The sequence below is a fragment of the Oncorhynchus nerka genome, linkage group LG21 (genome assembly GCF_034236695.1).
Source record: "Oncorhynchus nerka isolate Pitt River linkage group LG21, Oner_Uvic_2.0, whole genome shotgun sequence".
Classification (NCBI taxonomy): domain Eukaryota; kingdom Metazoa; phylum Chordata; class Actinopteri; order Salmoniformes; family Salmonidae; genus Oncorhynchus; species Oncorhynchus nerka.
In genome coordinates, this window is record NC_088416.1 from 11,664,316 (window position 1) to 11,688,867 (window position 24,552).

The 24,552-nt window shown below is 42.8% G+C and overlaps 2 protein-coding genes across 6 annotated transcripts in view; one reads left to right on the forward strand and one right to left on the reverse strand.

Annotated features, from left to right (window-relative positions):
* LOC115103914 (ERO1-like protein beta) overlaps nt 1-16,646 on the forward strand; it is a 32,773-nt gene extending 16,127 nt beyond the window's left edge. For both annotated transcript variants that reach the window (XM_029624970.2, XM_029624971.2), the window contains exons 5-16: nt 4,027-4,109; nt 4,284-4,357; nt 5,244-5,364; nt 6,978-7,024; nt 7,593-7,607; nt 7,704-7,730; nt 8,623-8,715; nt 9,095-9,341; nt 9,675-9,744; nt 12,895-12,981; nt 14,016-14,149; nt 14,527-16,646. In XM_029624970.2, the coding sequence (XP_029480830.1) occupies nt 4,027-4,109; nt 4,284-4,357; nt 5,244-5,364; nt 6,978-7,024; nt 7,593-7,607; nt 7,704-7,730; nt 8,623-8,715; nt 9,095-9,341; nt 9,675-9,744; nt 12,895-12,981; nt 14,016-14,149; nt 14,527-14,587 (1,059 nt within the window). In that variant the 3' untranslated portion in view covers nt 14,588-16,646. The remainder of the gene's footprint in view (nt 1-4,026; nt 4,110-4,283; nt 4,358-5,243; nt 5,365-6,977; nt 7,025-7,592; nt 7,608-7,703; nt 7,731-8,622; nt 8,716-9,094; nt 9,342-9,674; nt 9,745-12,894; nt 12,982-14,015; nt 14,150-14,526) is intronic.
* Nucleotides 1,869-23,868, reverse strand: LOC115103915 (G protein-coupled receptor 137Ba-like). 4 transcript variants are annotated; one of them, XM_029624975.2, is made up of 7 exons: nt 23,256-23,868; nt 20,920-20,969; nt 20,590-20,812; nt 19,710-19,859; nt 19,360-19,488; nt 18,865-18,986; nt 1,869-3,622 (listed from the first exon to the last, which is right to left on the reverse strand). In XM_029624975.2, the coding sequence occupies exons 1-7, from the start codon at nt 23,712-23,714 to the stop codon at nt 3,406-3,408; spliced, it is 1,350 nt and encodes a 449-aa protein (XP_029480835.2). In that variant the 5' UTR covers nt 23,715-23,868; the 3' UTR covers nt 1,869-3,405. The 4 variants fall into 4 exon arrangements, with proteins under 4 accessions (XP_029480835.2, XP_029480834.1, XP_064862382.1 ...); XM_029624974.2 differs by having other exon boundaries at nt 23,603-23,863; XM_065006310.1 differs by lacking the exon at nt 23,256-23,868 and adding an exon at nt 22,386-22,957.
* Between the last annotated feature and the right edge of the window lie 684 nt (nt 23,869-24,552).

Below are 24,552 nucleotides of genomic sequence, written 5' to 3' on the forward strand. Positions count from 1 at the left end.
ATTGTCAAGCAAATATCTGTAGGTCTCACGGTAATTAACTGTTAATTAACAAATACACATTTAGCATCTCCTGGCTTCTAATAAATCCATGTAATATAGCCTACACCTTCACAATAAATCCATTATTTATTTTGGACAGGTCTGAAGAAGCATGATATGAAGAGAATAGCTTACTCTTGAGTTGTCCTTATGTCAGGTCCTGATATGGCTATGCCAAATGGCTGTGGGCTACACTAGTTAATTTAGCATTATTTTACAGTATGAAGAATACAATTGAACAAAGCTAAATTAAAAATATAAATATTGTCTTCAAATGATTTGAGAGAGTGCGCACATGCAGCTATTTATGTGTTGAGCGGTTAACAAAGAAATATGTACTCCTATATGCTTAATTTAGAGTTATTAATGTAACTTTAGTTGTTCTACAAACGTTGGGCTACATGTTTCGATTTTCTAATACATTGGATTCTAATGATTGGATTCTAATGATGATTGGAAAAAAGCTCGGAGTGCTACTTTGTGCCCTTGTCACTGAGTGTGGAAGCCCTCTCACTCACATGGCTCTCCGTCACGCCATCAGGTCTTTCTCACAGGCTACAAATGAAGATGGACACATCGGAGACGCATATGCTTGTCCTTATCCAATTCCGAGGTGCATATTGGGAAAAATAATCCACATTACTTACTTTGTCAGCTAAAAAGATGAGTAGGCCTAACGAACAGCAAAAGCACTAGCCTATGTCAATCTACTGTCCCCCATAGTACAAAAGTTGACCTATTCTGTTCCAGAAATAAATATTCCATACATAGTCTTGGACAGTTGTGGGATGCGACCTATCACAGATTAATACAACCACTAGCATCAAAACACCTTTTTATGCAATGTGGCTGACGCAACAACACATTTAGCTTAAAATGTTGATAAACTATTATGCTGTTTCTTCACATTATAGGCGCAGCAATGCGCACATGGTAGTAGGCTATAAGCATGAATGTTCCATTGGTGGAAAACACCGTTATCGAAAGTGGCCGCAAATGTGATTATGCATGTTATGCAATTAAGCTTGTATTATAAAGGTGCATTTTTATGGTGAAAATGATCTTCCCCAAACTTGAAACTCATGCGCTGCTTATTTTTATGGTGTTAGCCAGATAGGCTGTACGCCCCTTGTAAAGCAGATGAATGTGCTTAATTTTAAGAAGTTATTTGGCCACTTTAGTTGTGATACAAACCTTATTAAAACAGTCTCATGTAGCCTAGCCCATAGGCCTATGTTTAGAAAAAGTTGTAAAAAAGAAGCTAGTTTCTTATGCTGGGCATCATTCACAAGTGATAGGCTAGTATTGTCACCCATCAGACTTTTCTTGATTTAATCTGGTCTTACATATGCAAAATAATATATGTGTGACATTTGTTTTGATTTAGAATGGACCATTATCATGCACCTGTATCGAAACCCGGGCAGTGGGAAAAAATACATGTCATCTATGCACTTAAATAGTGAATGGAGGACGCTTTTCTCCGTGGTTTATTTTCATGCCAGCCAGGTAGGCTATTCTCCTGTTGTAAATATAAGCAATGTGCTTAATATTAGGATGGGATCCTCCTTTTTTAAAATTATTAGCGGCCATCACTCTGTTTTCTTCCGCAATTGCAAAGCCTATAGAAATGTTGCGCAACATGAGCTTGTGGGCTCTCATGAAGTGTTTGATTACATTTTTAAATACATTTGCATTGATGTCAGAGTGGTTTAGAGTTACAGTAGAGTGCCTGAGTACAAACAGAAAGCCAGCGGGTGCGGGCGGGAGCAGGATGAAGGAATTGGTCCTGCGCAGTCCTTTACTGTGCACCATGACAGTGAAGCCTGTAACGTTAGAGCTGTTTATTACTGTGTCAGTGTGAAAAGTAGGGAGTTAGCTAGGGAAACTGACAGATCAATAAAGTTTACTATGCCATATTGACTAAAAAAAACTCACAATGCACTGAAAAAATGTCAGAATATCAATCTTCAATCATTTGGCCGGTGGTTTCATTGTTTAATTCAGGTCTAGTGTGATTGAGAAGAAGAATAGCTAATGTTAGCCAACTTTTTGCCAGTTCTCTCTCTAACGGTACATTATCTGGTGAAAGCTAGCCAAGTTAATTTACTTCTGAAACGGGACAAAACAAAGGTTACAAAACCTTTCCATACAAACAACAGCTGTTAGATAGTGATATGAGGTAGCCATTATTACTATCTGACGGATAACTAGAGGCTAGAGCGGACCTGGCTGTGGTAGGTACTACTAGCTAGCGTAGCTTATTCATTCACCTCAGTCGAGAGGGAATGAAATATTAGCTAACGTTACTGTACATGTCAATTACAACACTAGCTCACTACTGCGAATAAACACTAGTTTTTTTTCTGTTAAATTCAACAGCAGTTACCTTGCCAGCTACATCAGTCAACTAAAGAGTAGCCAATTTCTGCTCTGCTTGCTTTTAAAACTCAGTGAAAGAACTCTTGGTGTCCGCTGGGTCCTAAATCTAGCCGGCTGAACACTTCAAACAGCCTACCTGACAGCTGGGAGGCGTCGGCACACTGTCGCCGCTTTTTGTATAACATTGCAATGATAAAACAGTGACAGTTGCGCACCTGTTTGCACGCACAAAACTAATATTAGCCATCAAGTCCCTTGATCCAGGAGGGTATTCTCTGCTGTTACCATGCAAATGCTTGATTTTGGAAGAAGCTAACCACTTTGCTAGAGCGCGAACTAGCTACTAAATTAGCAAACCAAATGCAGAATTGCAGAGCATTTAGCACAGTTAACTTAATAATTATAAGATATCTAGCTGGCAAACATTTAGTTGTGAATTCCATACTGTAATTAGATCACCAGGCGCATGCTGCATGACAGTGAGGGACTCAAGGCTCTCGTTGTGTGCTTGTAAACAAACACCACGTGACTGGGGACTACTGTAAGCTAAATAATAAGGTGAAATGAAGAACACAATGTCTCCTAACGTATTGCACAAGTTGACTGCAGGTATTTACTTAAAGTAGCTACAAATATTCAAATGTATAAAGATTTTTTTTTTTGAAAGGCATTGAAAAACCATCCCGTGGATTTTTCCAAGTACGTCGGTATATGGTATACCGCCCAAGCCTATATATTAAATTTATTTTATTTCCACATGACATTTTTCAAACATTTTAGTAATTTAGTGGACACTCTTGTCCAGAGCAACTTACAGTTATTGCATTCATCTTTAAGATAGATAGTTGAGACAACCACATCACAGTCGTAGTAAGTACATTTCCTTAGACTTTCACAGCAAAGTCGGTGCTAGTAGGAAAATACAAGTGGGGGGTGGTAAGACTGAGATGTCTTATTTCTGATACAGTTTGAAGAGGTATGGTTTCAGATGGAAGATGGGCAGGGATTCTGCTCTCCTAGCATCCGGGGGAAGCTGGTTCCACCATTGGGGTGCCATTGTCGACCGTGATTGAGTAGTCTTGGAGCGGTCAGGCCTTCCCCGGGAGGATGCGCAGCTCTGTCTTGTCGAGCTTGAGAGGGTGGGCTAACATCCAAAATGACATCCAAAATATGCCAGGCAGGCAGAGATGTGTGTCGCCACCTGGGTGTCAGAAGGGAGGAATGAGAAAAGTAGTTGTGTGTTATCTGCATAGCAATGATAGGGGAGACCATAAGAGGATATGATAGAGCCGAGTGACTTGGTTTATAGAGAGAAAAGAGGAGGGGGCCTAGAACTGAGCCCTTGGGGACACCAGTAGTGAGAGCATGTGAAATGGTTCAACTTTGAGCACCTTTATCGGTTTTGGCATTCAGGTCCAAAAAGTAAACCATGGGCAAATATATATGGAAATTTTTGTTCAAATCACAAGGGGTGCCATCAAAAAGTGATTGAAATCAAATTGAACTACCCAGATGGAGCATTTTTCTTAGGCTACCCATTTTTACTTTAAAGTTAGCTTATTTTATCTAGCTAATGCTCTTTTCTCTTTCTATCCTTGTGGCCAGTATTCCCAGGTGGCCAACGCCAACACAGACATAGTAGATTGTGAACAAGCCCAAGACCTGGGGGCAATTAACAGCACCCTGAGGTAAGAGCACACGCATGCTACGTCCCTAAAAGGCCTCATACATACATGGGCATCAGCTTTGATAAGAAACCACTAAACCAACACTCCAAAATATAGTGGTTATTTCAGATGAATGAAAGCATTGTCCGATGCTTTTGGTTGCTGTATTACTTTTGCTCCTCCTCTCTCCTATAGTAACTATAGTAAAGAGGCCTTTGAGGACTGGGCCCGGCACGATGACGCACAGGACCACTTCTGTGAGCTGGATGGTAAAAGGCCCACTGTTCTTCCACTTCAATGCTCTTTTTAGACGGTGCCTATCTTTTCCATTCATATGGGATTGAGGCTGGTGTATTTCTTCTAGCATTAGTGCTAGAGTGGGGTGTTGCAGAAACAGTATGTTTTTACCTGCTACACTGGAAGTGGAACTTTAGTCCAGTGTGCAAGAACCACTTTTATAAATTGTTCTCGGGCTACGCGACGAATCTTGAAACTTTAACCAGAGCTTAATTATACGCTCAATTATTTCATTATACGCTTAATTATACGCTTTAGAGAGGTGGAGACTTTGCTAGTGTCGTTAGAATATCTTCTAACACGTCTCCCCCCAGAACATCATCGAGCATCTGGCTCAATTGTCTGTGGAATTGCAAAATATTTTATTTCTGAGTGTCTGAGATTATACGTTCACCAACGCGAGACTCTCGTGAAGCCACGCTTCTTACATAATAGGAGCTTCTCATGGTCTGCAAATAATGTGCATGTAGTGTAGCGGGGCAGTAATGCATTTTGGTCTTTGACAGTCACTTTCGAGGTGTGAAAACATCCGACAAACTTTTATATTAAAATAAAATTAAAATAATTCACCTTTCTTTAACCAGGTAGGCCAGTTGAGAACAAGTTCTCATTTACAACTGCGACCTGGCCAGGATAAAGCAAAGCAGTGCGACAAAAGCACAGTTACACGTGGGATAAACAAACGTACAGTCAATAAAAATCTGTATACAGTGTGTGCAAATGTGTGAAATTTCCCTTTAACAAATACCCCTTTAACATTGACAAGATACATTTGATAAGGTGTATCGCAATAGTGAAAGGGATTCATCTATCCATTCATCCCAATGTTCTCTCATTCTTTCTCACACCTTCTGTCAGATGAGACGTCACCAGATGCAGACTATGTGGACCTGCTCCTAAACCCGGAGCGCTACACTGGCTACAAGGGCCCCTCAGCCTGGAGAGTGTGGAACAGCATCTACGAGGAGAACTGCTTCAAGTGAGACACACACAAAATCAACTTTTGTCAATGTAAAAATTTTTTTTGACCTTTATTTAACTAGGATAGTCAGTTAAGAACAAATTCCTATTTTTTAATGACGGCCTAGGAACAGTGGGTTAACTGCCTTGTTCGGGGACAGAACGTAGCCTCGGGGCGGCAGGGTAAGCCTAGTGGTTAGACCATTGGACTAGTAACCGAAAGGTTGCAAGTTCAAATCCCCGAGCTGACAAGGTACAAATCTGTCGTTCTGCCCCTGAACAGGCAGTTAACCCACTGTTCCTAGGCCGTCATTGAAAATAAGAATTTGTTCTTAACTGACTTGCCTAGTTAAATAAAGGTATAAAAAAAAGATACTTTTTCTTTCTTTTTTACGTGCCCCTGAATGCAGTTTTACACACAGATGAACTAAATCTCTCCCATGCCTACTCGTGCACAGCCCACTCACACACACCACATAAGAGACATGTTCCCTAATCTGTAGCTAGCTGAAATATTTCAGCTTCTTCCCTCTCTACGATGGTCTGATGTACAGTCAGGACCATAATTATTGGCATGTGTTCATCAAAGATCCACCACCATATTTTACTGCAGGTACAAGGTACTTTTCTGCACATGCTTCTGTTTTCCAAAACCACCACTGGTGTGTGTGGCCAAAGAGCTCTATTTTATGTCATAGCACCGGTTCCAATCCAAGTCACAATGCCGTTTATCGAACTCTTAGGCGGAGCTATGGTCAGATGACATGAAAATAGAGCTCTTTGGCCACGCACCCCAGTGCTGGGTGTTTGGCATCAAAAAAGGGAAGCATATGAAATAAAGTACCTCATACCTATGGTAAAATTTGGTGGTGTATTGTTGATGTTATGGGGCTGTTTTTCTTCCACTGGTCCTGATACCCTTTTTAAGGTCAACGGCATCATGAACTTTACCAACTTTATTCTGACATTTGTGGCAAAAAACCTGGTTGGGTTTATAGTCTTTATAATCCATTTGAGGGATTTTCCAGCAAGACTATAAACCCAAGCACTAATCAAAATCTACAAGGAAATGGTTACTTGACCTCAGAATCAACATTTTGCAATGGCCATCTGCCTCCAGACTTGAACCCCAATGAAATCCTGTGCTTTGAATTGAAGAGGGCAGTCCATAAGAGTAGGAAAATGATCTTTAAAGATTCTGTATGGAGGAATGGTCTAAGATCCCTCCCAACGCTTTCTCCAATCTCAAAGCATTTTAGAGAAACCTTCAGTGCCGTTATCCTTGCAAGGAGAGGGTGCTATACTATTAAAAACAGGCATGCCAATCATCAACTGTGTTAGTATAAAATAATATAATTTCCCTTTTTTTTAACAAAAGAATATAGCTCAGTATTTATGTAATTTTATAGTGTTGTTTTTGCTAATTTTTGCTTGTAAGAACAAATTCGTATTCACAATGACTGCCTACACCGGCAAAACCCTAACCAGGACGATGCTGGGCCAATTGTGCGCCGCCCTATGGGACTCCCGATCACGGCCGGTTGTGATACAGCCCGGGATCGAATCAAGTGTGCCAATAATTATGGACCTGACTGTATGTCATTTTGATTGTCCATTGTTTGTGGTTTGCAGGCCCAGATCAGTGTACCGGCCCCTTAACCCACTGGTTCCGCCCAGAGGTAAGGGATGCTCTTCTAGCTTACGGCCTGTATTCACCATTATGGATTGTCTTGTCTCCATTTTCCTTCTCAGGTTGGCCTGTGTTTTACAATCTGAAGCCAACAGCTAGTTTTGTTTTACGTTTGCCCTGTGTATTCACATGCTTTCATTTCACTATTAGGTTATAATAAGAGTTGTTATATTTTTAATAACCAATATATGAATTATGAACTATATAAATGGTTATTTATTGCTAGTTTTCCAGAATAATTTCCAGAGATGTGTGTGTGCATATTCAGCTTCTGTGTAATAGATCATGTCCTCTCTATCAGCTTACCTGCTGGTAATAGATCATTGATGGTAATAATGATAGCATGGCTTTTGTTCATGTTTTCCTTGTAGTGTTACTTGAGTTATTTCTAAGTAAATACTGTACAGTGTTCCCCTCCAGAAGTCAGTGTGGGTTTGTGTGTGTGTGCGCGTGCGTGCATGCGCGTCCTCATGCATGTGTAATATTAATAGCCTACAGTGCCTGTGTAACATGCCTTTGTCCTACTCTGCCTTTTGTGTTTTTTTTCATTCCCATAGGAGGAGATGATGATGGTAAGTTGGAATCTATGCATGTTAAATTGTGCTATTTATAATATTCTTTCATGAATGCAAACTGACAAGGCCTGTTGTCGTCTTGTATCCGTGCAGGCGAAGGCTTTTACAACTGGCTGGAAGGTAAAAAAAAAAAAAAAATTCATCAAATTATTTGTTTAAAATCTCTTCAAATTAGCATTATTTTCACTTTAAACACACAATATATTTTGGAATGAAGCATTGGTACATCTTTGTTCAGCACTGTTACACTTTATAGTCATTTCCCTGTATGGGACGCCACAGGACAAGTAGAAACTTCTAAATGAATTCCACTAGAATGGGATTATTTGAGTTATTTGTTATTTAGTCCATTTCAGAATCACTTGAATGTTACATGTCATCGTCGAATGCCCCTTAACCACACCACTCAGAACAGCCACTCGCATCCAAACCAATTCAGCCGAGACTCTCTCCAACTTTTTTTTCTTGTATAATGGGTTTTCAACATCTCTCAGGTTGCGTCCTGTGCGTCCCAAATGGCACCCTATTCTCTATGTAGTGCCGCACTACATTTGGGGGACTCTGGTCAAAAGTAGTGCACTATATAGGTAAAAGGATGCCCAAAAGAAGCACCCTCTTTGTATGCCTTCATTAAGGTGTTTTTGTTCAGGCACACAATAGTGGTGGAAACCTCTTTGGGTGGGCTACAAAGAAACCATACACAGTTCCATTCCTTGGCTCTAGTATAGAGAAGACTATGAAATAAGCCTTTGTTGTGAATGTCCCGTGACGTGCAGACACACTTACTGGACCAAGAGAGGGGACTCTAGTCACTCAAATGCGTTGAGTCGACGACATACACATACACAGTGATGGCAGACTATTTCTGAACTAGGGATGTGCGTGTGTGCGTATCTCAAGCTTTCTTGTTTTCTCCTCTCTTTCTCTCACCCTCTCCCTCCCCCCTCTCTCTTCTCATCACCCCTCTACATACTCTTTCTCGCTCTCTTTTTCAACCCTTCCTCCCCTCTAGGTCTGTGTTTGGAGAAGAGGGTGTTCTACCGGCTCATATCTGGTCTCCACAGCAGCATAAACATCCACCTGTGTGCAGAGTACCTATTGGCCGGTAGGAAAAACAAACCACTTCCTCTCTATAGATGTCAAAACAGTCACCAGCGTTATATGGTCATAGAATTATAATTTGGATGACGAACCATGGCAATTTGGGTGGTGGGTGTAGTAATGTGTGTGGAGTATTGGTGTTTGTGTAAAACCAATTTAGCATTTTCTATATATTTACTCTACTTTTGTAAGTGTTCTTGTATTGGAATACTTTCATATGGGTCTGTTTTATCATTCTATAACTGATTCAATGTGTGTTTACTTCTTCGTTACATCAATTCATAAAGGTTTCTAAATCAGTGGTCCCAGTTTTTCACCCCAACGTCATCAGTCGTGCCAACGTCTATGTAACCCTCACTATTCACTCTCTCTGTTCTCGTCAGAGGACTGGGGCAAGTCCCTGTGGGGCCCCAATGTGCAGGAGTTCCGCCAGCGCTTCGACCCGGCCGAGACCAAGGGCGAGGGCACGCGGCGCCTTAAGAACCTCTACTTTCTCTACCTGATCGAGCTGCGTGCCCTCTCCAAGGTGGCGCCCTACTTCGATCGAGCCTTCGTCAACCTGTATACGGGCGACCGTCAAGAGGACCAAGCCTCCAAAGAGTTACTGCTGCAGTTCTTCAACGAGACCAAGTTAGTACATTTTTTTTAACATATATTTTTTTTCAAGTGATTTTTTTCTATTTATAGAAGAGATAGTGAGAGAGAAGGGTGACAGTGAAGAACGATAGAGAGAGGTTGTGTCAAAAGACAGTAGGCTAGATTCAATCCTATGCCAACACTGTAGAGCATTACATCTAGAACAACCAGGCCACAATACCAATTGAGGTCTTAAGGATCATTCGCGCTACTGAACTCTTGGGCTTCAATGAGACCATGAGTTTCAGTTCAGGTGGTCGGTTTTGATTGTGAATTAGAGGGGATATTGTCTTGGCTTCGAAATAACTGCCTGTTCTCGTCTCCCAGAGCTTTCCCAATGCACTTTGACGAGAAGTCCATGTTTGCTGGGCAGAAGATCGAAGCAAAAACATTGAAGGTGAGTCCACACATCTCACTTTCATTTCACTGTTAGTACTAACATGCTGCTATGTGCCATAAGCCCAGTCCTAGAATAGGTTTGGTCCCTAGCATAGCTTTGTACAGTGGGTCTTGTACAGTGGGTCTATTTGGACTGTGGAGAGCAGATGTGTCTATGCAGATTTTTGTGCTAGCTCACTGCACGAGCGGCTAATCAAATGGGCCAGTATTCGGTCAACAGACAGTGGTTTTATACACTGTGTAATGATTTTGATGCGTCCATTGAACTTGACTTGACACTTCCAAGATATGGGCAAGTAGGCCTACATATTGTACATTTAAAATCAAATACATTTGTATTTGTCACATGCGCTGAATACAACCTTACAGTGACATGCTTACTTACTTTACCAACAATGCAGTTCTAAGAAAAAGACCTCCAAAAATGTTAAATAAAAGTAACAAATAATTCAAGAGCAGCAGTAAAATAACAATAGCGAGGCTATATACAGTGGGTACCGGTACAGAGTCAAGAGTGCAGGGAAACCAGTTAGTAGAGGTAAATGGGATAATATGTACATGTAGGTAGAGTTATTAATGTGACTTTGCATAGATAATAACAGAGAGTAGCAGCAATGTAAAAGAGGGGGTGGGGGGGGGCAATGCAAATAGTCTGGGTAGCCATTTGATTAGATGTTCAGGAGTCTTATGGCTTGGTGGTAAAAGCTGTTTAGAAGCCTCTTGGACCTAGACTTGGCGCTCCGGTAGCATTTGCCGTGCGGTAGCAGAGAGAACAGTTTATGACTAGGGTGGCTGGAGTCTTTGACAATTTTTAGGGCCTTTAGGATCTGAGAACCCATGCCAAATCTTTTCAGTCTCCTGAGGGGGAATAGGTTTTGTCATGCCCTCTTCATGAGTGCTTGGACCATGTTAGTTTGTTGGTGATGTGGACACCAAGGAACTTGAAGCTCTCAACCTGCTCCTCTACAGCCCCGTCGATGAGAATGGGGGCGTGCTCGTTCCTCCTTTGTCTTGATCATGTTGAGGGAGAGGTTGTTGTCCTGGCACCACACGGCCAGGTCTCTGACCTCCTCCCTATAGGCTGTCTTGTCGTTGATCAGACCTAACACTGTTGTGTCTTCGGCGAACTTAATTATGGTGCTTGAGTCGTGCCTGGCTGTGCAGTCATGAGTGAACAAGGAGTACAGGAGGGGACTGAGCACGCACCCCTGAGGGGCCCTTGTGTTGAGGATCAGCGTGGCGGATGTGTACCCTTACCACATGGGGGCGGCCCGTCAGGAAGTTCAGGATCCAGTTGCAGAGAGATGTGTTTAGTGCCAGGGTCGTTAACTTAGTGATGAGCTTTGAGGGCACTATGGTGTTGAATGCTGAGCTGTAGTCGAAGAATAGCATTCTCACATAGGTGTTCCTTTTATCCAGGTGTGAAAGGGCAGTGTGGAGTGCAATAGAGATTGTGTCATCTGTTGGGGCGGTATGCAAATTGGAGTGGTTTTAGGGTTTCTGCGATAATAATGTTTGTGAGCCATGACCAGCCTTTCAAAGCACTTCAGAGCTACAAATGTGAGTGCTACGGATCGGTAGTCATTTAGGCAGGTTACCTTAGTGTTCTTGGGGACAGGGACTATGGTGGTCTGCTTGAAACATGTTGGTATTACGGACTTAGACAGGGAGAGGTTGAAAATGTCAGTGAAGACACTTGCCAGTTTTTCAGCGCATTGCCGGAGTACACGTCCTGGTAATCCGTCTGGCCCTGCTACCTTATGAATGTTGATCTGTTTAAAGGTCTTACTTACATCGGCTGCGGAGAGCGTAATCACACAGTTGTCCGGAACAGCTGATGCTCTCATCCATGTTTCAGTGTTACTTGCCTCGAAGCGAGCATAGAATTAATTTAGCTCATCTGGTAGGCTCGTGTCACTGGGCAGCTCTTGGCTGTGCTTCCCTTTGTAGTCTGTAATAGTTTGCAAGCCTTGCCACATCCGACGAGTGTTGGAGCCAGTGTTGTACAATTCGATCTTAGTCCTGTATTGATGCTTTGCCTGTTTGATGGCTCGTCGGAGGGCATAGCGGGATTTCTTATAAGCTTTCGGGTTATAAGTTGTTTTTCCTCTGGTTGCACATGTGACATGCTGGTAGAAATGAGGTAGAACGGATTTAAGTTTCCCTGCATTAAAGTCCCCAGCCACTTGGAGCGCCACCTCTGGATGAGTGTTTTCCTGTTTGATTATGGCCGTATACAGCCCATTGAGTGCTGTCTTAATAAATAGAGGGCTACAAAGAATATAGATGAAAACTCTTGGCAGGTGGTGTGGTCTACATCATGAGATACTCTACCTCAGCAAAACCTTGAGACTTCCTTAGATATTGTGCACCAGCTGTTGTTTACAAATATACTTAGACCGCCACCCCTTGTCTTACCAGAGGCTGCTGTTCTATCCTGCCGATACACTGTATAACCCGTCAGCTGTATGTTATTCATGTCGTCGTTCAACAACGGCTCGGTGGAACGTAAGATATTTGTTTTGAAAATGCTGTTTGTAGGATATACGTGCTTGTAGTTTGTCCACTTTATTATCCAGTGATTGTATGTTGGCCAATAGTACCGATGGCAAAGGCAGATTAGCCGCTCGTCGCCAGATCCTCACAAGGCACCCCGATCTCCTTAGTCTCTTTCTCCTGTGAATGATAGGGATGAGGGCCTGTTCAGGTGTGTGGAGTAAATCCCTCTCGTCTGACTCATTCAAGAAAGATTATTTGCCCAGTTCAAGGTGAGTAATCGCTGTTCTGATGTCCAGAAGCTCTTTTCGGTCATAAGAGACTGTAGCAGCAACATTATGTACAAAATAAGTTACAAACAAATAGCAATGTTGTTTAAGAGCCCATAAAACGGCAGCCATCCCCTCCAGCGCCATCTTCTAAGGCTGACATGAAGTCATAATAGCTAAGCTAAAAGCTAATGACAACTGACTTGGTGCGAGTGTATGTGTGTTTGATTCCTCAGCCGCACTGATTGACTAAATCTGTTCAAATTATACTGAATGAATGCAGGTGTTTGCAAGCTATTTATCCACATTGAGCCTAACTCGTACCCCCACAGGAAGCAAAGCCTGAAACATTCCCGTCTCTCTCTCTCTCCCTGTTTTCCCAGGAGGAATTCCGGCTACATTTTAAAAACATTTCCCGGATCATGGACTGTGTGGGCTGCAGTAAATGTCGACTCTGGGGGAAGCTACAGGTATGCCATTTTGGGACTCTTGTCCTGCCTCCTGTGGACACGTGGTTATTTTTAGCGGTAGTTACCCGTTTTGCTGTGCAGTAGTTAGCTGTTATGCAATAAGTGGGTAGGCAGTGCTATTTGTAGATGTGGTCAGACAATTTTTCATTTCTCTGCATATCAGTGTTATTTAGTTAATTTGCAAATTACAGTGCAACTTCCTTCAGTTTAATACATACTGTAGAAAATATATCTTAAATTCTTGATGTATGAAGATTTAACTAAAAGAATACTTCTGTGATTTCAAATTGATCCCGGCACATAACACAGGGGCACCATTTATAAGCAGTAACAATACCCTTAGGAGAATAACCAAAACCAATGGATTCTGAGTACAGTCAAGAGGAAGAAACGATATGGAATTGTACCCTATATCGTGGGACAATGTTCGATCTGATGATGCATTTAAATATTACATACCAGTATCCACATCCAATATTTCTGAGCATTTGCTGGATATCAAATATTTTCATAAGGTAAAAAGAGACTCCACTCCGCACATTGAAATCAACGCCCCCATGTGGTTTATGGGGCGACGATGTTTTAGCCACAAGCCACGACTCATAATAATGACCGGAATGGCGCAAATGGAATGGAATAAAACACCTGGAAACCATGTGTTTGATGTATTTGTTGCCTTTTCTCTTATTCCGTTCCAGTCATTACCACAAAACTGTCCTCCCCTATTAAGGTGCCACCAAACTGCTGCGGTTTCAGCCCTTAGGTCAGTGTTTTCCAGTCCTGGTCCTGGGGACTCAGGGAAATGTTTTGTTTTTGCCCTAACAATGACACACCTGATTCCCCTAATCAAAGGCTTGATGATGAGTTGATTAGTTTAATCAAAAGTGTGCAGGACCAGGATTGAGAAACATTTAAATTATACGCTCATGAAACCTTGTTGCCAATAAACCACATGGGATCATGGATTGACGTGTGTGAGATCTCAGGCTTTCTCACATGATTAACCCATGGCTCCCCCAACCCCCCCATTGCAGACCCAAGGGCTGGGCACGGCGTTGAAGATCCTCTTCTCTGAGAAGGAGATCAAGAACCTGCCGGAACACAGCCCCTCTAAGGGTTTCCAGCTGACACGCCAGGAGATAGTGGCCTTGCTCAATGGCTTTGGGAGGTTAATACCACTTTTATACACTGTGTTTTTATGGTTGATACTACTGCTTTGGAAACTGGGTTGTGTTCATTAGAGCACACAATGGGAAAATGTTTTAAAACGGGAAATGAAAATTACCATTTCATGCTGGACAAATCCAGGTAGTCCTTCCGTTTCAGTCCGTTTTGTTCCCTTTGGTGCGTAATGAACACAGTTGGCCTCATGACCGGTGATTCAAGTAATGTTAGCATCTAACTCCTTCTCACTCGCTCTTTCTCTGTCTCACAATTTCAAATTACTATTAGCATGACATACATTTAGTAAATATTGCATATATTGTCATAGTTTCACAATCTCTCTCTCCCCAACTCCTCCCCCTTCTCTGTTTCTCCCTCTAGGCTCTCCACAAGCATCCACCAGCTCCATAGTTTCCGTGCCTTGCTGAAGGAGAAGAGGTAACACCCCCCCAACAGCACTACCACCTCCCGGCCACCAGGTGGAGCCAACCCAGAGGGAACTGCAATAGTCTTATTCCTCCCCAGAATAAGATCAAGTTCAGGGACTTCAGGATCGACACTGAACCCCCACCCCCTCCTCCTTCCTTTATGTACACCTCTCCTTCTCTCCTCTTCCTTTCCAGAGAGCAACGGCACTCTTAAGTCTGAGAAATCTGTACCTCTGTTTCCTTTCATTGTTACTACTTTTGTGGATGAAAGTGTACACTATGTCAGGCATATTAGTTGTGAGCTAAACCCATCCTTGAGTGAGTGTGGGTGTGTGTGTCTGTGCGAGTGTGTTATTGAAGGTGTGTGTGTGAGAATACTTGTTTGTCGTTGATCGCCAGTTGCAGCTAAATGATAACGAGGGATAACGAGAACTAGAATTCATTCCGTACTTTTACGAGCATAAACTTGATAAGCGCAGCTGCCTTTTCCTATCCTAGAGGTGTAACCTTTTTCTCTGTGTGAGTTAGTGCATCGGTTGAAAGAATGTCTATGTGAGCGACTATGTCTGCTTTTGCTTTTGTCTGTGCATTTAACTGTGCTGTTTAAGGGGTGTTTTAACATCTCCATTTGGCAATCCAGTCTTTCTGCGCATCATATTATATAAAGCCTCCATTTAAATGTGAAAAAAAAGAACAATTTACAGATTGGGTATCTGTTGGCCACGATACGCTTGCATTACTTTTCTCATACCTATTCTATTTGGTGGCAGAACGGTTCCTGGTGTTTTATTCTTATTTTATTGGTTTTATGGAAGTCGAAACTAGCCAGGGTGATGGCAATCCCAAATGTGTAAGAGGTGTTTCCATGGCAATGAAAAGCCACGCCAGTATTTGTTTCATAGTTCACTTAAATAAGCTGTCATGCTGTGAAGCTGCCATGTTGGAGAAGAGTACTGTTAAAGTATAATGGAGAATGTAGCCAATGGTGTGAGAAGAAGCAACTCGAAACAAGCAGTGGGGGTTTGTTCCCCCGTGATGGTCGGGGTGACTTGGTGAGCTTGCCATGTAAATCAATTCAAAATGGATACACGTAATGGCATTTAACGTCACACAACCTTTTTATACTGTCATGCCCTTCAGGACTGGGACGATACCAGTATGGCGATACTCGTTAGTATCGTGGCAAGGAAACATAACATGAAGCGTGTTTAACTTCTTTAGGAAAACAGCCCTAACGTTCCACACACTATACATGTTTGAGTTCTGTCTGAAGTAGGTATTTCACCATGTGGACCAAAGATTTTCTGTTGCCTTTTTTCTTTTCTATCATGTCAAAGCACATTGAGTTTTTCCACCATATAAGTTTTTAGTTCGTGCATCATCACCCCCTTCGGTAACATTGGTTAGAAAATGTTGCAAGTGAGGTTCGCCTTGTGTAAAGATCAAACTATTGGTAGCCAGACAATACCTGGGTAGTACTTTGTATTACATTTTTGTAAAAGAAAATCTCGATCCAATCAAACAAAGGTAGACATGGGGTCCAGTAAGTAGGATTTGAGTCAAGTGCTAGCTAGCTAACGCTTATGCTAACATAAAGAGCAACGCTAATGTCGTCGTGAATGTGAATGCTATGGAGATTGAACAAGCTGTTCCTTTGCTTAAAATGAAGGAAATAGACAAGATAATATTTTATCTTAGAGGAAAAGCGTGTGTGTCTGTCTGGGCCTCGCATGCTTTCTAAAAACCCAGAACGTCCTGTGCAATCCACTTGTCTGCCTTAAAAGTTCCAAAAAATTGTTTTGAAAAAAATAATTTAAAAAGCTTGAGCCTGCTTTCTTGGATGAAATTCACAATTTTGTCTCCAATGATCTCCACGCTCTTCTGCTTTCTCCTATCTCTGCCTTTAACATATTCAGAATACCCAGAAAGTGGTCTATTTGTCAAAGGAAAATGACAGAACTTTTTTTCAAAGCTGTATGATTATATAATTAGTTGCACCTGTATTGATGTGTATTCTTGTTTGATTATATTTATTTGAACAGAGGAATAAATATTTCTGGTTGTCATTCAAAACTTTTTATGCATCTTTTTCAGATTTTTACCATGATCCATTATGTATAAACACTTTCAGAACAATACTATTTGACCTCACCGTAACAGAAAGGTATACTATATACCCCTCAAACTCAACTCGGGACCACAAAACCAGTTCCACTGTGGGTTTTTTCATTGTTCCCCCTTAATCAGGGACTGATTTAGACCTGGGACACTAAGTGGGTGCAATTAATTCAGGTTTGAATAGAAAACCAGCAGGCTCTGGACCTCGTTAAGGTAACATTTGAATACACCTGCTCCATACGCTTAATTTAATATTTGTAAGTCATTTTTACCAATAAACCATGAAACGGGTTCTGTTATTGGGACTTGTTTTGACCTTTCCTATCATAAAGTAAATTGTAGACAATGTTGGGGTACAATTCCGTTTCATCTAGTGACTAAATCAAGAACAGTAGGATATCCTCACATTGAGTGTCACACCCCAAATGTCCTTTTATTCATGGTTATGTGTCAATACCGATCACGATACATCCACAGACAGAAAAGCAGACAAATAAATAGAGCATCTGATCAGTGAAACTTTCTCCATTACATTAAAAACTTCCTGTTAGAAATATAGAATCCATCTTTTTCACCATCACACCGCCAATAAATTGTGTGGATATAGATATATGATTTTGTTTATTTGTGTCATTGTTCTATACAGGCTTTAGTATATTGATAGTGTCTAAGGTCAACTACCTTGATGTATATGTTTGTGCATGACTTAGTGCTAGCTTATAATATGGGTTTATTTCACAGCTTTTCTAGATGACTTTCTACAATGTCTAGCTGGTTCCCAAACTGTGGGGTGGTCAATAGGGGGATGCAGAGTTTAAATTTTTTTTTTATATATTTTTTAAGGAACTCAGTCTGGCTTTCAACTTTGAAAGTTGTTATAGTAGAATGCACAAGGCACAATTTTGAGTAGTGTATCATCAGTTTTCCTCTTGTCATGTCAGTCATTGAATACCTTGGCGCTATTTTATAACTTGTCAGAAATGTCCAGATCAACTAGCCCATGTCGGCTAACGGGATGTTCCCCAATGATGGAAGGGGGGGGCCCCGAGTGAAATAGTTTTGGAACCACTGGTCTACATTATCACTAAGTGACTAATGCAATACGGTGGCTGATGGACAAAATACAGATGCTGTCAAGAAGTGTCAAAGTTTACAAAGTGCATTGCGGTGCTGTACAGTGCAGTGTGGACTGGTTCAGAGTTAGGGTCAATACCATTTTTTTGCTTTTCAATTTGGAAAATTCTGAATTTGAATGAATTGAAATGGAATTGACCCCCTACCCTGGACTTGTTAAGTCTCAGTATGGATGGAGCTCTCCCGTCACCGGTGCCAACCGTTGTTCGTCCGTCCCCGTTTGTACAGTGAAACTGCTGTTGCGGCTGCCCCAGTCGTAGCAGTCTGTAACTAGGCTATGGCACAAAAGATAAAATCTTTGAGTTACTATTATTATACTGAACAAAAATAAACGCAACATGCAACAATTTCATAAATTTTACTGAGTTACAGTTCATATGAGGAAATCGGTCAATTGAAATAAATTCCTTAAGCCCCAATCTCTAAGGATTTCACATGACTGGGAATACAGATATGCATCTGTTGGTCACTGATAACTAAAAAAACAAAAAAACAATGGGCCTCACAATGGACCTCAGGATCTCGAAGCATTTTTGTGCATTCAAATTGCCATCAATAAAATGCAATTGTGTTCGTTTTCTGTAGCTTATGCCTGCCCATACCATAACCCCATCACCACACACGCAGTCTGCATTTTTGAGGCCTGTTGGACATACTGCCAAATTCTCTAAAACAACATTAGAGGCGGCTTATGGTATAGAAATTAACATTCAATTCTCCCAGCAAAAGGTGCACCTGTGTAATGATCGTGCTGTTTAGTCAGATTCTTGATATGACACACCTATCAAGTGGATGGATTATCTTGGCAAAGGAGAAATGCTCACTAACAGGGATGTAAACAAATTTGTGCACAACATTTGAGAGAAATAAGGTTTTGGTGCGAATAGAACATTTCTGGGATCTTTTTTATTTCAGTTCATGAAACCAACCCTTTAGATGTTGTTTTTATATTTTGGTTCAGTGTAGTTATCTTTCAGTATATCTTTTAAATCTAAAACATACTCGAAAGTAATCTATCCCCGTCTTGACACTACTGTACCTTGCTGAGTTGTTCTGAGGAGGGATGCTCCACGCCAGGTCATCGTCGCTATCGTACCGACGGGGGTTGTCAAAGAAGTAACCTCTGGAAGAGAGCACGTGGTTTGGGATCCCTGATCCACTCTGCAAAGACAGAGCGTACCAAATAAGATAAAGAAATCGGTAACGCTTTATTTAAGAGCCCAGTTTAAGCTGGTACTTACCTGGTGTTTTCACTAAGAAACTATGTGGTAGCAACGGACACTTTCTGGTACTTATCTCAGAATTGAACACAATTGGTAACTAACTGGCGTCAAATGGTATTAGCTTAAATAGTGATGCTAGCTTCAATGAAATCTCAATGAAACCGAAGTGTAAGTGCAATGCAAGTATTAGGTATTTACTGTTGAAACAACTAACTAGCTGATAAACAGCGGGCTGGTTAAATGAAAGCGTTTTTACAAATCATTCAAACATTTCCAAGCTTCTCCTCCTTGTCACCGGAGCACACACTCACCCTGTCCTGTGGCAGCCTGCGGACCCTGAAGAAGAAAACCACCAGGGAGGTTGGCAGCAGTTCCCAGACAAAGAGGATCACCCCGAACACGATGTAACCAGCGTCCCCCAGAGTGGACCTCAAGTCAGCCTGCACAGAGAGAGAGTGTGCATTTGTGTGTTTATCCCTCCAGAGGATCCGCATTTGTGGATCGTTGGTGTTAGGGTGTGTTTTGTCTGGCGAAATGTATTTGACTTTTGTCCCACATATACTGTGTTTGTGTCTGTCTGTCACTTTCTCTCTCTCTCTCTCTCTCTCTGTCGCTCTCTTCTCTCACTAATTCTGTGTCTGGGATAGCGTGTCATCCTTACCTGGTCAGACACGTTGTACCAGTCGTAGTCGAATGAGTTGATGGTCTCAATGTCGGTCAGAGCCAGCACCACCAGGTTGTAGCAGGCCCGTGATGCGTACAGCAGAACCACCAGGACGCCAATCAATGTCACCTGACACACCGACGTTCCCTGCAACCAATGGCGAGGGAGGTCATGAACTATTATCTGTCACACCCTGATCTGTTTCACCTGTCTTTGTGCTTGTCGTCACCCATCTTCCCCATTATCCCCAGTGTATTTATACCTATGTCCTTTGTCTGTTGCCAGTTCGTTTTGTTTGTCAAGCCTACCAGCGTTTTCCCTCGCTCCTGTCTGTTTCTAGTTTCCCCCGGTTTTGACCATTCTGCCTGCCCTGAGCCTGCCTGCAATTCTGTACCTTGTCACATCTCTCTGGATTATTGACCTCTGCCTGCCGTTCTGTACGATTTGCACTCTGATCTGGAATACCGACCTCTGCCTGCCCTTGACCTGTCGTTTTGCCTGCCCCCTGTTCTAGTAATAAACCTTTGTTACTTCGACACTGTCTGCATCTGGGTCTTCCCTGAAACGTGATACCAATCAGCATTAGTATTTACGAGGGTTCACCGTTTAGTGCTACCGAGTTCACACATTTTCCCACCTCCAAAATATATACAAAGACGTTAAATAAAATAGAAAACTTTGTGTCCTACTTTCAGAAAAGCATGAAGCAGACTTAGTCAATCTTAATGGAAGTCTGGGGCTGTATGTATCAATTGTCTCAGAGAAGGAGCGCTGATTTAGGATCGCATGGACAGGCAAGACCTGATCCTCGATCAGCAATCCTACTCTGAGGTGCTTGATACATACAGCCCCTGATCTACAAGTTCTGAGGTCCTACCTTGGACTCGAGGTATATGCTGGCCAGGGACATCTTAGCCACCTTGTAAAGGCAGACGGACAGCGAGATGGCACAGAGCACGAAGAGCGTATCGTTGATGGTGACTCTGACCAGGACAATGGTCTTGACCTCGGTGGCGGTCATCTTAACCAGCAGGGCACAGGCCAGGTTGACCACCAGGAAGAGAAAACTGACCGCCAAGAAGACCAGATAGAGGGGGAGCCTATGGAAGGAAAGATACGGAAATCTCAGGGCCCTAGTTACAGCCTTTGAAATATGTGAGGGTCCTGTATGTGGACAGGAAGAGAGGGGTAAACCCAGTCCACTTACTTGTATTTAAGGAGCTCTGGGGTATACTTGGACTTTGCCTTGAAGTAAACCTGTTTTGGGTGACATCAGAAAGCAAGTTACACTTTGGACATTTTCCCCCAAGAAAACAACAACAAACAATCAACAACGTGCCCGCTCAGCTGAAGAACCAGTTCATGAATGAATTCTGTCTCCAGATTAGATACATTTGAAGGGATCCCGAAGAAATACAAACAAATTGGACCCCTTTTTCGCCATGTAGACAAACCTCTTATCAGTTAAAACCATGACGTGATGTTAACAGCAGACAAGCGAGGCCCTACTGTATTATCTTTAATAGTAATGTGTGAAGGGAGACAAATGCTGCCAATAGATGTATTATTGCTCTCTATACAGAGCAGTGGGCATGAGGATGTCAAGCAAGTGTGTGATTGCTGGCGTCTGCAGACAACGGCTGTGTAAGTCTCTATTGTGGGCCACCCCTTTTGAGCCGGGTTCCTCTTTAGGTTTCCTTCCTCCTAGAGAGTTTTTCCTGCCCTGTGCTTTCGCTTCTGCTTTGCTTGCTCTTTAGGGTCTAAGCCGGGTAACTGTAAAGCACTTTGTGACAACTGCTGATGTGAAAAAAATCTCATTTAATTACGTGCCTCTGATAAGGATTCATCCTCTGTACTGAACAAAAATATAAACACAACATTCTAAAGTGTTGGTCCCATGTTTCATGAGCTGAAATAAAAGATACCAGAAATCTTTAGCACGAAAAGCATTTTTCTCTCAAATTTTGTGGACAAATTTGCTTACTCCATGTTAGTGAGCATTTCTCCTTTGCCAAGATAATCCATCCACCTGACAGGTGTGGCATATCAAGAAGCTGATTAAACAGCATCATAATTACACTTGTGCACCTTGTGCTGTCGACAATAAATAGAGCACTCTAAAATATGCAGTTTTGTCAAACAACACAGCGTGCGGTTGGCATGCTGACTATAGGAATGTCCACCTGAGCTGTTGCCAGAGAATTGAATAATACCATAAGCCGCCTCCAATGTCGTTTTAGAGAATTTGGCCATACATCCAATCTGCCTCACAACTGCAGACCACGTGTAACGTCCATGAAGACCACGTGCTCTTCATGGATCAATTCCGGTTTCAACTGTACCGTGCAGATGGCAGACGTCTTGTGGGCGAATAGTTTGCTGATGTCAAAGTTGTGAACAGAGTGCCCTATGGTGGCAGTGGGGTTATGGTATGGGCAGGCATAAGCTACGAACAACGAACACAATTGCATTTTATCAATGTCAATTTGAATGCACAGACGAGACCCTGAGGCCACTGACGAGATCCTGAGGCCCATTGTCGTGCCATTCATCCGCCACGATCACCTCCTGTTTCAGCATGATAATGCATGGAAGGCCCCATGTCGCATGGATCTGTACACAATTCCTGAAAGCTGAAAATGACCCCAGTTCTTCCTTGGCCTGCATACTCACCAGACATGTCACCCATTGAGCATGTTTGGGATGCTCTGGACTGATGTATATGACAGCGTTTCCAGTTCCCGCCAATATCCAGCAACTTTGCACAGCCATCGAAGAGGAGTGGGGCAATATCCACAGGCCACAATCAACAGCCTGATCAACTCTATGTGAAGAAGATGTGTCGCACTGCATGAGGTCATACTAGACTGGTTTTCTCATCCACGTCTCTTTTTTTTAAAAGGAATTTGTGACCAACAGATATATATATATACTCCCAGTCATGTGAAATCCATAGATTAGGGCCCACTGAATTTATTTCATTTGACTGATTTCCTTAAATGAACTGTAACTCAGTCAAATCTTTCAAATTGTTGCATGTTGCGTTTATATTTTTGTTCAGTGTATCTAAAAGCAGCATGACTTCTTGTCTGACCCGTACTGCCCACACCTCACCACGACGCCCGCTATGATATATTGTAAATAACTAGTTGTATGAATATATAATTGCTAAATGCTGTGTGCACATTGCACAATGAGATGGCTGTGCTAAGCTATTAAATAAGGAAAACGTTACTAATCTTCCTTTGCTGGGCCTTCATACCTTTACCCTCCACCCCACTGCCTTCACACCCCCCCTACCACTTACCTCTTCTAGGGGAGATTTCCCGATCCCCCTTATTGGGGATGCCACCATTTCAGCAAAATCAGAAATACCAGGCCACAGCTATTCTGTGTACACAACACTTACACATCAATGTATATTCATATTAATACTCTGAACTACTACCTAGACACTGAGACTGAAAAAAAGGGCAGATTGGGCCTTGTGGCCCCCTGAGACCCCCCATTCTCTCAATGTGGCCCCTGGGAGCCCACCCTCACCTGGGCGCAGTAGAGGTTCATGAGGCTTAGCGTGAAGAACTGAAGGCAGACGGGGAAGCAGTAGAGCAGCCAGAAGGTGAAGGGACCCAGCGCGTTGGCCGTGACGCAGTCGCGGAAGTAGAAGGAGAAGAGGAGGGCGCGCAGCGCGGCCCACAGCAGACACAGGAAGAGGAATGCCGTCTGGTAGCTGAAGCGCTTGTGGCGGTATCGGAGCACCAGCCACAGCTGGGCATAGATGAAGGCAAAGAGGAGGGAGTAGAAGACAGTGTAGGCCACGGTGAGGCCAAGCTTGACGTAGGGCGGGATGGCCGGGGCCATGGTGGGTGGAGGAGGCAGGGAGCCGTTACCGGCTGCTGCTGTGGATGCCGGTTCTGGTGCCGCTGACACCCCCCCGACGGTGCCTTGCTCCACCACCGGGGATGATGACTCCAGGGACATGTCCATCGCTTCTCCATTCATCCTCTGTTCCTCAACGAGGGAGAGAAAGAAGGGAATCCTTTTTTCTTCTGTCTCTCTCAGGCAATGTATCGCTGGTAGAGACGATATCTCCCGTCCATGGAGCCTTTGCTTCAGACACACAACCCTGCTGTCTGACTCAGTGAGAGGGAGGGAGACAAAGGAGGGAGGAGAGGGGGAAAAGAGACACTCCCCTCTTTTTGCCGGTGCTCCTTGGAGAGTGGTTGGAGGCTGATGTCACATGACCGTGGCTCGGAGTGTTTCAGTGGCCGAGGGCTCGGCAGGAGGCTGTGATGCATTGGAAGAGGATGGAGGGAGGGTACAGATGGATCGAGAAAAAGAGAGCGCGAGAGAGAGGTGGGAGGGAGCGAGGGATAGGTGCACTGACTGTACCTTAGACTACGTGCTGGAGGGACCTGTCATCTGCTCCCATCCCCCTCTTTCGTCATAGACAGCATCATCATGCAGTCTGTGCCAACTGTCTTTCTGTCGCCCCTCCCCCATTTTTCCCCTCCTAATTTCTTATTTCCTCCATCCACACTGAAGGTTGTGTAATGGATGTATCAGTGATGGTGGGTGCTTTAGAATATGTCAGTTAACCATTTGGTTGTGTAAGAATTTTTTCCACAAATATACCCACAATTCTATTATACACCGAGTGTACAAAACATGACATAGCTTTCACCTGGATTCACCTGGTCAGTCTATGATATGATCCCTTATTGATATCACCTGTTAAATCTACTTCAATCAGTATCGATGAAGGGGAGGAGACTTGTTAAAGAAGGATGTTTAAGCCTCGAGACAAATCAAATCAAAGTTTATTTGTCACGTGCGCCGA

Excerpts from the sequence above, each read along its gene's own strand:
- LOC115103915 (XM_029624975.2), bottom strand. The coding sequence starts at position 23,714 with ATGAATGGAGAAGCGATGGACATGTCCCTGGAGTCATCATCCCCGGTG. Across the intron at positions 20,970-23,255 it reads TGAACCTCTACTGCGCCCAG|GTTTACTTCAAGGCAAAGTC; the intron begins GTGAGGGTGGGC and ends CACCCAAAACAG. Across the intron at positions 20,813-20,919 it reads CCAGAGCTCCTTAAATACAA|GCTCCCCCTCTATCTGGTCT; the intron begins GTAAGTGGACTG and ends TTCCTTCCATAG.